Here is a 13519-nt window from a genome sequence, read left to right as displayed (position 1 = left end):
CAGCTGTCCCTAATTAAAGTGGGCAAAAATATTGCTCTGATTTACTTGGTCACATGATAGTCCAGTACGCTACCATTAGGCTGTCAGAGCTGCCCAGAAGGGGTTTTGTTGGTGGTAGTATTTTTTGTTGTTCTGGTTTGTTTTGGTTTAGGTTTCTTTTGGTCCAGTTTCTTTCCTTGACCTAAAAATGAGACAGAGTTAAAATTCTATCTGATGTTTAAACTACTTTACTGCAAATAGTAATTAAATGTGCATGACTTGGGGTATCATCTTAGTGTCTTCTGTCTTGGCTGTTCAAATTCATTTCTCAGTACCTTGTGATGTTTCAGTGCTTATTGAGACAGTTTCCTTTGACAATAATCTTGTGGAATCTTAAGAGATACAGAACATGCATACTCAAACTCTTGTAGACAACTAGGCATGTACGAGATATGTTAGAGGGATCTTTTCCTGTCTGTCCTGCATGATTTAAACTGGGAGGCAGACTAGCAGGGATGAGACTGTCTGCAGCCCTTACTCTTCAATTTACACAATTAGTGGTAGTATTTATTACTTGTTTATGCTGTAGAGTATGCAAAAATAGACCTGCCCTGCCCTGAAGAGTAGCTCTGTTGGTAACTCAGAATAACTACTTTTGTACGGGGGGGGGGGGGGGGAGAATACATTTCTAGCAGGTACAGTGTGTGTGAGAGGAAATAATTATTTCTAAAATTATGGTTGTGCACTTGTATATATTTTTAAAAACAAGAGATCATGGCTAAAGGAAGCTTTGTAGGTTTTTTTGCTATACTTTGATGTTTCTGTATTTGGAATACTTTTGAAATGCAAAACCCCTTAATAAAAAAAATCCCGAGAACAGAAAACATATTTAATGCAGAATTTCCTGACTTTGCATGTTTACATTTTCTGTTAAACTTCCAAAAGCAATGTTAAGTCTGCACCCCACCTTTCCTCCAATACCTACACCTATCATTGTAGAGCAACCCAAACCCCTCATCCTCCACTGGTCAGGGACTTCTTGTGTCCTTAACTAGCCTCCCACTAAGTTCCTTCTCATGATCTAGGTTAGAAACCCCCACCATGTATCCCATCCACTATATTGATAAGGGCTACCAGAGTGCGGCAGAGTTAAAACATTCTACAATGGAAGATATATTGCAGTGGATGAGGGGCGAGATTTAGGGTCAATGTTGGAAACAAATGTTTCATTACACTTTCATATTAAACGCTCAAACTTAAGTCTCTGTTTACAAAGCATTTTGCTCTTGGATCTTTTTTAAAAGAAAAAGTTTGTTTATATTTTTAACACAGTAGATAAAGAACACTGGAACCTGTAACTAATGACCACCATCGGGACTCCATTTTTTATTCAGTTGTTTACAATAGGTAGCTTCATAATATAGTGATAACCAAACAACTTATTTGTTTTAAAGTGTAAAACAAAATAAAAAGATAGATATTAGGGTAGAGAAGAGAAATATTATTTTAGTCTGTATGGTTTGAGTATTATATGAAACAGAAAATTTGTATCACTGTACTAGAGACCGTTCTGTAAGTTGCGTAAAACCAAATGGTCAAACCATGATGCATTTTTGTGTTTTAATAAAATAAAACAAAGAATTCTGCCATAGAAACCATGGCCTTTTTAAGTCCAATCCATTTTATTTTATGTAATAAGTTAAAAAATATCTTCACTTCAAAATTATTGCTCCTGTTTGCAACTCGTTTGGTGTTCAATTAAGACTGTTGCCATCACTGTCTAATTTAGCAGCATTAGAGCAGAAATGACTGAGGTGGTTTTGCCTGGGAATACCCAAATTTTTCCAATGTGGTGTTTGCTTGCATGTAGGTTTGATCAGGATCTCTGGAATGGGTAGTCTCTAAAGCATTTTTGTTCTCATCTTTGTTTTCCAGAGACATGTAACTCCAAAACAGCTTGGCCAATTTGCTTTAGATTCAATTCAAAAATAGGGCTCTGGATTTGTGAGAGAGTTAAATGGTTGTATTCCTTATAGTCCTAATTGAAATATTTGTTAGTTTTTCATGGGCTACTGAAATTAATTGTGGCTAATGAAATTCTTTTCTCACACCATCCTGTCAAGTTGACCTAAGGTGGTTGGTGGGATTTTAAGTGACATCCATAAATTGATTAACCCTTAGAATAAGGGCAGTGCCCAGTGGCAGAAATTTAGGCACATGGAGGATTTTAACAGTGAAAATTTAACCGCAGGATTTTAGATGCCTCCAGGGTTAGGTAGCAGCCAAGCAGAGGTTTTGAAGATCTCAGCGATGCATGAATATTGGACGTATGTAGCAATTAGGCACCTAAATCCTTTCGTTGATCTGGGCCTCAGTCTTTTAACACACCCCCCAACCTCCACAAAACTCTCCCCCAAAAAGTTTGGAGGTAGAGGGTTATTGGCTCTTGGATTTAATACAGTATGTAGTAGCTATTTGTAGTGGAATCAGTTTATATTATTTTAAATTGTCTTCAGAATGGCCAAGTGTTTGATAGCTGCTAAATGTTGCATCCGTCTGTTATAGTCACTTAACTTGAGTATAGCAGTGACGCAGATTATTGGAGGTAGCAGTTGTGCCTATCCACCATATATCTACATATTGATGTGTTCTTTTTAAACAGATAATTGCAAAGGATTTTAAGCAAAAAATGTAATCCCTCACCTTTGACTTCTTTTTGTATCTTCACTGAAGATAATGCCACTGCACTTAAACTACATTCAAGTACCATCACTTTTCTAATAAGCACTTGGGTATTGAGCCACTTGATAGTACCTAATCCTAATTTAAACCCAAATTATGTTGCATTCTGTAACTGACTTGCATCTCCCCCTTTCAATCTTTTCTTTATAAGAAATCAATTATGCTATTTAAAAATTGAAATCCTCCAGCTATTTCATACTGTTAATTGAAATGAAAGGCTTGAAAGGTAAGCTACATGCATCACTTTTTAATAAAATATTGGGGAAATGTCTACTAATGTTTTACAAAGATGTGATATATATATTTAATCCAAACCTCTATTAATATACTACTACATCTGTGGAAATGAAAGCACCTTGCATGCATTAATAACTAATTGGAAGCTTAATAGGGTATAAGACATTTCTAAGACTATTATGAATAATATTTTTGAAGTCATCGGGTTTTTATTGAATAATAATTTTAAGTCATTGAGGTTTTTTTTGTATTGACAGTTCTTTGGGTTTAAACTAGAAATGAAATGCAAAATAAAATACTGAAATATTTCTCATAGGCTCAGAGGGGCGTATTCAGTATGCTGATCATGTTGCTTCCCCCTTTCCCACCCTCTGTTGAAGTACTCCCAGTTGACAGTTTTTACTTTGTAAATTCCAGCAGTAAATTGGTATTAACAAATTGCAAGGACCTGTTCCATGCAGTAGTTCCATCTTAAGGGGGTTGGCTTGTGCAACTTGGAGTAATGATAGTGTTTCAATACCACTCCAAGAGGTAATTTCTTGGAGTAGTGGCTAAGGGCACCCAAGAGTGTCCTTTTCAATAACTTTGCACAGTTAAGCTGGTGCCTGTCACTAGGCAGGGCTTTTTGTAGAAATACAGTTGTGTCACAGCCCATTACACATCCAGTAGCTGTAGAGCTAAGCATCCAGATATACAGACCTGTATGGGACAAAGAGAAATAATTAGGGAGGAGAGGGATATCATGAGTCTTTAGGGTACAATGGCTTTTACCTTACATTAGTGTTTTTGTTCGAAGCCTCATTTCACAAGCTGTGTGAAGCTTTGGGTTGGGATGAGAGAGATATTTACCAATGTACGGTATGTAATTTTTGTGCTAGTTTTCAGAACTTTACACACTGGGGAGGATGTGGGGAGACATGCAAAGAAATCTTCTAGTACGGGTCTCGCTATTAAAATTAATCGTCAAAGTACCATGGGCATTTATTGGATTTGGAACCTAAAGATGAGATAATAGAGGTATTCGATACAAACTTCCTTCTCCTCCCTTTGCTTACCCATACAGCAGAACAAAGACCAGAAAGCAGTCCATCATCCTTGGGTGTGGGAGCTTTACGATGTGATCTAAAATTATTTGTATTTATTTATTTCTATTTATAACACTACTAATAAGCATCCATCAATTACTCTGGATCCCTTCACATTATCACATCCATATTGAATGCATTCGATGCCTTCCACCTCTAATACTAATGCCCCATAATTATTATAATGAATAAACGACCTTTAATTTATCCCTCCACCCATATCAGTGCTAGGAGAAAAAGGTGGTCTTTGAGGTGTGTCTGGAATGTTAAATCCAAGATTTAACCCTGATTTTATGTGAATTTGCAAAAAACAGCTCTGTAAAATGGGCCCCAACATTAGGAAAAACCCATATTGTTGCTTCATTTTAGAAACCATTTTGCACAAAATGTACTGTGGCCAAGCGGGGATAAGTTTGACATTGTAAAGCACCATGATATAGTTTTGATACACTCAATTAAAGCAAATGAACTACTTCTGTTCAGTAATAATGTAGGAAATGTAAATAATATCTCCTGTTGTTCACATTAAACTAAAAAAAAAATCAGTACACAAGGATAATCTTTTTTTCACTCTCTAATTTGTTTAATGAAGTACCAATAAGCAAGTTTCCAATTTTAATATGGTCTGTGAGGTTTAGCTTATGGGAACCCTGTAATAAAGCTTTACTAGGGCAGCCCTTTCTAAAATATAAAATTTTCCTCTTTGAAGTTGTGTAGTACTTAACTACTGATGTTTCTTGTTGCATTGAACTGGTACTACCTGAAGGGGTGTGCATTTTGTTTTTGTTTGTAAGGACAAATGGGGAAGGTGGTACTTCTTCTAAACATCCAGATCAACAGAACGGGATTTAAAGACACAGAAAATAATTTCCCCTCCTTCTCCAGACCCTTGCCATACAGTGTGCGCCACGTAGTCTTAACAATGGTACAGATGTCCAGGTATAAGACTGTAGATTGCTTGTTTCCAAGCTTCATTACTTTTTATTACAGTCCTAACCTCTACATTGTGTATTAAATATCACATTGTTGAGATTAAACTGTTTTTTAAAACTATGGGATCATATTTATTCAAATTGTAGCTTTACCTCCTAAATAAATGTATCCTTTTTATTGCACAGCGCTGGCCCCAAAGGCGATAACATCTATGAATGGAGATCAACTATTCTAGGACCTCCAGGCTCAGTATATGAGGGTGGAGTTTTCTTCCTTGATATCACATTTACACCAGAATATCCCTTCAAGCCTCCAAAGGTAAGAGAGACAGCCTAACACTTTGCTACCCAGTGATCTGTAGGATGTTTGCAGAACTCAATGTTCATGGGACACAGTCAATTTGAAATCAAGTTGATTTAAGAAAATGAGTTAAACCTGGTTTCAAGAACCACACCTGGAATCCCCTGCCCAATTTTGGTGGGGTTTATTTTTTGATCACCATTTTTCTGGGGGGTTTTTAAAATATTTTTCCCTTTCCCTGTTGTTGCACAAACATGGGAAGCTGACTTACTACACAGGGGAAACTATGAAACTGAATATACGAAAAGTGCTGTGAAATATAGAAAGAAAACAAACTGGAAAAATAGAAGCAAATATTTCTTTCTCTCATCTCTTTCAGTTACAGTAAACTTTAAGGTGTGTTTTGTAACAACAGTAGGTTAAAAGATTTCAAGCAGAAGTATGGTTTTTAAGTGCCATGGTTCTTTTAGGGACTTGCTAATAGTTGATTTATGTGTATAATATCAATTTCTTAGTAGTGCTTTTCTGGATTCTGGATGCAAATTATATTTTGGAAGCTTGTTGTATTCTGTGGTGTTGGGTTCTATCACAAATCCAATACTAATGTAAGTAGATGTAGCTTTATGGTTCACACATTTAGGCCAATATGTTTGGGGGGATACTTTAGGACATCTCTTAAGACAGGAAATTGCCTAACAAGGTTGCCTAAGGGTGGGTCCAGGTTTCATTGCTTTAGTATTTTTTTGTTGGAGGTGATGGTCGCAAGGAGAATCTTAAGAGGATGTCAGCTGGAATGAATATATTCAGCAATGTTTCTTTCCAGTTGCTTCACCTTAGGCAGAAGTATGCTGCCATGAGAATCTTATACCCTATGGTGCCAAAGGTTTGGTTGCCATTTCATTGGCGCTTTAGCTTGTCTATCTCAAAACGGGAAGAGCAAGTTCCATTAATCTGCATGAATGGGTCTGAGGCTGCAGACGTGGAAGTTTTTAAAAATGAAAGTTGTTTAAAGTTCTGACTTAAAGTAAGCCACTCAGTGCAAGAAACTTACAAAAAAGCCTATGACAGCGGCCAAAGTGTCTAGTCTTAGTATGTATAATGTAAATAATTTGTATTTATGGAGCACATTACATATTTAGAGTTCTGTGTTAACGTTAATCCTCACACTGTTCCTGCAAAATAGAACTATTATCCCCATTTTGCAAGTGGAAGAGATTGAAATACAGAGAGAGCGATTCAGGTTCTGATTAGACAGGCACATGCTTAAGTGCCTTCCTGAATCAGGGCTTAAGTGAATTGCCCCAGGCCACCCAGAAAGTGACAGAGCCAAGATTAGAATTGAAGAGCTTTTGGCTCTTTAAACTGTACTTGGTCCTCAAGGCTGCTGCTACTCTTCTGCAATATTACACCATACATTTTCTCTGGTTCCCAAGAGTACCATTACGGTAAGGCTGCATTTTATTTGTGTTGAGGTGAAAATAGTAGCTTGGGTTGACCCGATCTGTGCTTTGATCTTTTTTGTTTTAATAACCTCTAACCACTTTCTTCCCCCCAATCTCACTTTGCTGGTTATATATATTACCTTATCCTACCACTTATCTTGGTGAGTCACGGGACCAGCTTCTTTGTATCTTTTTTTCTAATGCAACAGTGGTTTCACATCAACGCAGTGACCAAGACGGAGCTCTTTCAAGTGCGACCTTTCCAGAGGGGAGTCCAGTTTCATTATATTGTCTACTCTTCTTCCATATGGCTTAGTGTTCTGTTGGCTTCAAATATCTCTTTGTATTGTCTTAATAGCTTAGTGTTTTCCAGATCTGATTTGATTTTGTTAATATTGTGTTGATTTTTCACCATTGTGATCACTCCAGCATTTGTAACAAACTTTTACTTTAAACTAGGGCTGTCAAGCAATTAAAAAAATTAATCGTGATTAATTACGCAATTAAATAATAATAGAATACCATTTATTTAAATATTTTTGGATGTTTTCTACATTTTCATATATATTGATTTCAATTACAACACAGAATACGAAGTATACAGTGCTTATTTCATATTTATTTTTTATTACAAATATTTGCACTGTAAAAAAGAAATAGTATTTTTCAATTCACCTCATACAAGTACTGTAGTGCAATCTCTTTATCATGAATGTTGAACTTACAAATGTAGAATTATGTACAAAAAAAACCTGCATTCAAAAATAAAACAATGTAAAACGTTAGAGCCTACAAGTCCACTCAGTCCTACTTCTTGTTCAGCCAATCGCTAAGACAAACAAGTTTGTTTACGTTTACGGAAGATACTTCTGCCTGTTTCTTATTTACAATGTCACCTGAAAGTGAGAACAGGCGTTCGCATGATACTGTTGTAGCTGGCATCGCAAGATAGTTATGTGCCAGATGCACAAAAGATTCAATGTCCCTTCATGCTTCAACCACCATTAGAGAAGACATACTTCCATGCTGATGATGGGTTCTGCTCGATAACAGTCTAAAGCAGAGCAGTCTGATGCATGTTCATTTTCATCATCTGAGCCAGATGCCACCAGCAGAAGGTAGATTTTCTTTTTTGGTGGTTTGGGTTCTGTAGTTTCCGCATCTGAGTTTTGCTCTTTTAAGACTTCTGAAAGCATGCTCCACACCTCATCCCTCTCCGATTTTGGAAGGCACTTCAGATTCTTAAACCTTGCGTCGAGTGCTGTAACTATTTTTAGAAATCTCACATTGGTACCACCTTTGCTTTTTGTCAAATCTGCTGTGAAAGTGTTCTTAAAACGAACGTGTGCTGGGTCATCATCCGAGACTGCTATAACATGAAATATATGTCAGAATGTGGATAAAACAGAGCAGGAGACTTGCAATTCTCCCCCAAGGAGTTCAGTCCCAAATTTAATTAACACATTATTTTTTTAATGAGCATCATCAGCATGGAAGCATGTTGTCTGGAATGGTGGCCAAAGCATGAAGAGGCATATGAAAGGCATATGGCACGTAAATACCTTGCAACACTGACTACAAAAGTGCCATGCAAATACCCGTTCTCATTTTCAGGTGACATTGTAAATAAGAAACAGGCAGAAGTATCTCCCGTAAATATAAACAAATTTGTTTGCCTTAGCGATTGGCTTAACAAGAAGTAGGACAGAATGGACTTGTAGGCGCTAAAGTTTGACATTGTTTTATTTTTGAATGCAGTTATGTAACAAAAAAAATCTACATTTGTAAGTTACACTTCCACGATAAAGAGATTGCACTATAGTACTGGTATGAGGTGAATTCAAAAATACTATTTATTTTGTTTATCATTTTTACAGTGCAAATATTTGTAATAAGAAAGAATAGAGTGAGCACTGTACACTTTGTATTCTGTGTTGTAATAGAATATCAATATATTTGAAAATGTAGAAAAACATCCGAAAATACCAATTGAAATTTATTAAATATTCTATTGTTTAACAATGCGATTAATCGCGGTTAATTTTTTTGAGTTAATCGAATGAGTTAACTGCGACTAATCGACAGCCCTACTTTAAACATATTTGTACATTTTTTTTTCAGATTTCATTCTTATGTTCTGCATGCGATTGGCTTTTGTATCATCAACAAAAATTGTAAATGGTGAACAGCTGGTCTATATGTGCATTAAAAACATCAGAGGTTTGATTTTCTACGTAAGTGGAAATCACTTAAATCCTTTCCTCATTGCCTCAATTAGGCAGAGCTCCTCTAACTAGAGAACAGTCACTTCGATAAGCAGCCGTAAATTTTGGCCAGTCTATACCACTGATGATGATTTTTTTTTCTTGTTCTTACATTAACAAATATGGCTTATGCTTTAATTCCAAATAGTAACCTACTGGACTGAAAATCTGTCTGAAAAAGTTGTTTTCTCAGGTTACCCAATTTTCATCTACTGTGCTCTGAGCCAGTGTGCATTTGCAAATTGGAATGCTTGAACTTTCCATGAATTTGGTCTTTAGTTAATCAACCTGGAAATACTCATGCTTCCTTTTTTGAAAAGTTTTATGATGCCTTTTAACAAATTGCCTTCTGAAAGCTGGTGAGGTAGAAATTTTGGAAAATCAGAGCTGAAGGTCAAAATAGTGCAATATTAAACCAACAGTGGGATGGAATTGCAGGCTGCTTATGAGCCAATAGCAAAGTCTTGCCTGGGAACTGTACATGCCATGGACTTCCATTCTTCCTCGCCTGCCCCTATCCTGAATGGAGCTATGTTTTTTCAATTGCTGTTATCACCAAGTGAGGTCACCCATCTGCTTGGCCTGATCCACATGACGTAGACTAGGAAGCACTCATTGGGGTATATGAAGCAAAGAAACAGATGTCTTTTTGGTTTCTGTATATCGTACATTTAAAGTTCTCTGATGTGCAGAGATCAGCAGCTGGTTTTGTTCTCAGTTGCTGTTGCCTGTTACAGAGGAGAGAGAGATGCTGTGCTCTCTCCTGGAGATTATTTTGTTACTTCCATACATAATATGCAAAAGCATGTACTTTTGTTTAATTGAAAATCAAAGTAATTTATAAAGAACAAAGTGTAATGTCTCCATGAGAGAGCATAGTGTGGGGGTGTCTCTTGTGTAACAGGCTACTGTACCTCTGAGAACAAAAAGAGCTGCAGCACTCTGCATAGCAGGTGAGTTCTTGGAGACTTAAAGATGCATTGCCCAGGAAACTAGAGGCATTAGTTTTGTAGTTACACATGCCACACCCCTGCCAATGCTCCCACTCAGAGACTGAGTGAGAGGGAGGGGCATGAACAGTGTTTTTTCACGTTGCTGAATGCTAGAAGGATCCAGGAACGCAGCAGAACAGCTACGAGGGAGGACAGACGAGTTTAACGTGTAGGCCAGTCTAATCCCAGAAAAAACACTGGTACATTTTTCTTATGCCACACGCCTACTGAATGTGCAAGTCACAACTAACTACCCTTGTTACCAATAAACAGACAATAAGATTCATGGGCATGGACAGCTGGCAAATTCTGAGGATTTAGGGCATGATCCGACAGCTCTTACTCAGGTGAACAATTATAATTCATGCAAGTAGTTCCATTGACGTCAATGGGACCACACATGTGAGGGAGGGTTGCAGGATAGTTATTGTTCTCCAAAACATAGAGTTGGGACATTTTTAAATGTGTTTCTTTTTAATGTGAAGACATAGGCCAGGTTTAGCCTGGGTGCCTAAAATTAGGCTCCGAAGTGCGTACTTAAGAATCTAAATAAAAGTGGACTGAATTTTCGGAAGTGCTGAGCTCTTTGAAGTCAATGGAAGCTACAGTTGTGCTGCCCCTTTGGAAATCTGGCTGCTCTTCGTGGATTTAAGAACCTAATGTGAGGGAAATCTAAGCATCTGGTATTAAAGCATGAGCCATATTTGCTATTCTGTAAGAACAAGGGGGGAAAAAACATTGGTTCTCATACTGACTTTAGGCACCCAAGTTTGAAAACTTTGATCATGGCTTTGGTAACATGAATTAATGCACTCTTGATTTTGAGTCTGCAGCCAGACCCCTAGAAACGGTATTGACTTACGGTGTGGCCTTGGGCACAGGGCCGGCTCCAGGCACCAGCTTGGCAAGCAGGTGCTTGGGGTAGCCGCTCCGGAGAGGTGCGGCAGGTCCAGCTGTTCGACGGCAATTCGGCGGACAGTCCCTCACTCCCGCTCAGAGCGAAGGACCTCCTGCTGAATTGCTGCCGCAGATCGCGGCTTTTTTTTTTTTTTGGCTGCTTGGGGTGGCTAAAACCCTGGAGCCGGCCCTGCTTGGGCAGGTCACTTGAACTCTTGAACTTTCATTTCCTCATCTTGAAAATGGAAATTGTGGTGATTACATAAATTCTGTGGATTTAAGTGGAATGAATAGGGAAGAGTTATGGCTGCTAGTTAATACAATCCATACCTGTTCTGCAATAGGGGAAGCAGTATTGCCAACCCCAGATGTTCAAAAATCGTAAGTTAAGCCCCCAACATCACAAGATTGGTTTAAAAATTATGATTCTTTTAATTAAAAATGTGGGGTTCCTTTATTTGCTTTCTGGTTTTTAGGGTACACTTAAGTCACATTTCCAAGCTTTTCTCTGCAACCATAAAGTCTAGGAACCTTTTTAATTGTTTTACATGAACATTAGAATTCTCACAATCACTTAATCTCCAGAAGCAAAACTGCAAATATCACAAGACTTACAATAAAATCATGAGATTTGGGAACTCTGAAGAAGGGGGGCTTTGAAAAGCATTCTTCACCTCTGGACTACTCTCAAATACAATACAACTTTGACATAGTCACAACCAGAAGCTATCATCTGGTGGCTATTTGAAATTAATTTGGTCATTGCCTTGCCATGCTGAATGGACAGGCGTCCATATCTCTCACACCACTATGACGGTGCTCACCATGATGATGATTAATGCCCTTAGTATTGAGACTGGTTTTGAAATGGAGTGGAGACAACCATCCTGCTGACCCTAGAATTGGTTCCTCCAGGTCCAGATTGGAGAAGAGCAGGAAGGTTTTTCTACTGCTTTGGTTTCATTATTTTACCTGTTCTGAGTTGTTCCACAGTTTTAGAATTCTAAGGGCGCTGCAAAAGCCCCTCACTGCAGCAGCCATCCCAAGAGTGGAGGCCTGCCTTCTTCTGACACGGGGGATTCAATGGGAATCTGCTACAGATATTGGCCTGGATGTGCTGTGGAGCTCTGTGGACTCTTTGATAAACAGGAGACTTCAATTTTCAACGTCGCACTTTCCTATACAATCTGTTTATGTTATAGGTGGGGGGGAAATCTAGTCTCATGATTTAACTGAAATATGATTTGCATTAGAAATGGAGAGAATTGTGCAACAAAAATAAAACAACAAAAGAAATGTTCCATTAACAGTGGGAAATTTAGCATGGAGAGAAACTGACCATCCAGGTTGATCTTATGGTGCTTGAGAAGCATATAGAATTCAGTTTTATCTGTACAGTTTGTGCAAATGTAAAGTATAGCTCATTATTTCTAATTTTCATTTAAAGTAAATACTTCATCTTCTGTTAAATTTAAGCTAAAAGTGAATTGAACTATTATTTCACACTTTTCTTCTACAAATGAAATATAACCACTGTTTCGCTTGTTGCATAAAACAATATGGAAAACACAAAAGAAAGATTAGTACAATAGTAGTAAGATCAAGCATAGTACCTGTTCTTATTAGTTTAATATCTGCTTGTTTTAAAAACTGATTTAAAACTGTTGTAATACAACTAGTTGACACCAGAGGGCAGCAGCACACCAGGAATCTAAAAAACCCACCCAGTTTTATTATTGATTATTCTGATAGGAAAGATATTAAATGGCACTCTATAAATGTATACTAAAGCTGAGTGAGATGTAAAAATTAACTTGGCATCTTAGCCATGCAGAGCTGGAGTTACTTTTAATCTGAATTAAATGCTGGGTTTTCTATCCTTTTTTCTGTTTAAATCTGTAAAATCAAACCTTATGACTGTGTGGTGTGACATGTTAGCAAAAAGTCTTGTAATTGTGGTTTTTCTAGGTTACGTTTCGGACAAGAATCTATCACTGTAATATTAACAGCCAAGGAGTGATCTGCCTTGACATTTTAAAAGACAACTGGAGTCCAGCACTAACTATTTCTAAAGTTCTCCTGTCCATCTGCTCACTTCTTACAGACTGCAACCCTGGTAAGTCTCTCATACCCTAACAGATAACATCTCTATTGATACTGATCATCTGGCATTTTAGTAACTTACACCCTGATCCTCCATCATTAAAGTCAAAGGGAGCTTTACCATTGACTTCAATGAGCATAGGATCAAGCCCTTGGAGAAGAGACTCTCTGTCCCCACAAGATAGCCCAAGCTTTCTGTTGTCTTTGAGGGATAATAGAAGTTGTTCTGATATTCTGTATACGTCTGTAGTCTATCTGTTCTTAAGCTGCACTGCAAAGAAAGCAGCAACCAGAAAAATCCCGGACAATCATCCTGTAGATTGAAATTCCAGCTAAAAAGAAAGTGGTGTTTTAAACACCATATTCGTGTGTGGAGTTTGCACCATCTGAAATTCTAGTGATTTAGTAATAGACTAGATGTATTTAAAAATTACCACCACAAACAAGGCTGAGAAGATAACGAGCTGGAAGTTTTCCTGGAAGCTCCAGTTCAGCTTTACAGTAAATTATTCAAGAATAAACTTCCCACCACCATATTTATATAT

General features: G+C 37.6%; 1 protein-coding gene across 1 annotated transcript in view; it reads left to right on the top strand.

Annotated features, from left to right (window-relative positions):
- The window catches only part of UBE2E1 (ubiquitin conjugating enzyme E2 E1), a 54418-nt gene that overhangs the window by 39450 nt on the left and 1449 nt on the right, over positions 1-13519 (top strand). The window contains exons 3-4 of the mRNA XM_024214537.1: positions 5162-5294; positions 12840-12987. Of these exons, the coding sequence (XP_024070305.1) occupies positions 5162-5294; positions 12840-12987 (281 nt within the window). The remainder of the gene's footprint in view (positions 1-5161; positions 5295-12839; positions 12988-13519) is intronic.

The sequence above is a fragment of the Terrapene carolina genome, unplaced genomic scaffold (genome assembly GCF_002925995.2).
Source record: "Terrapene carolina triunguis isolate 2854851 unplaced genomic scaffold, T_m_triunguis-2.0 Scaffold84, whole genome shotgun sequence".
Lineage (NCBI taxonomy): Eukaryota > Metazoa > Chordata > Testudines > Emydidae > Terrapene > Terrapene triunguis.
Note: the sequence above shows the minus strand (reverse complement) of the source record. Positions and strands in the feature narration are given on the sequence as shown.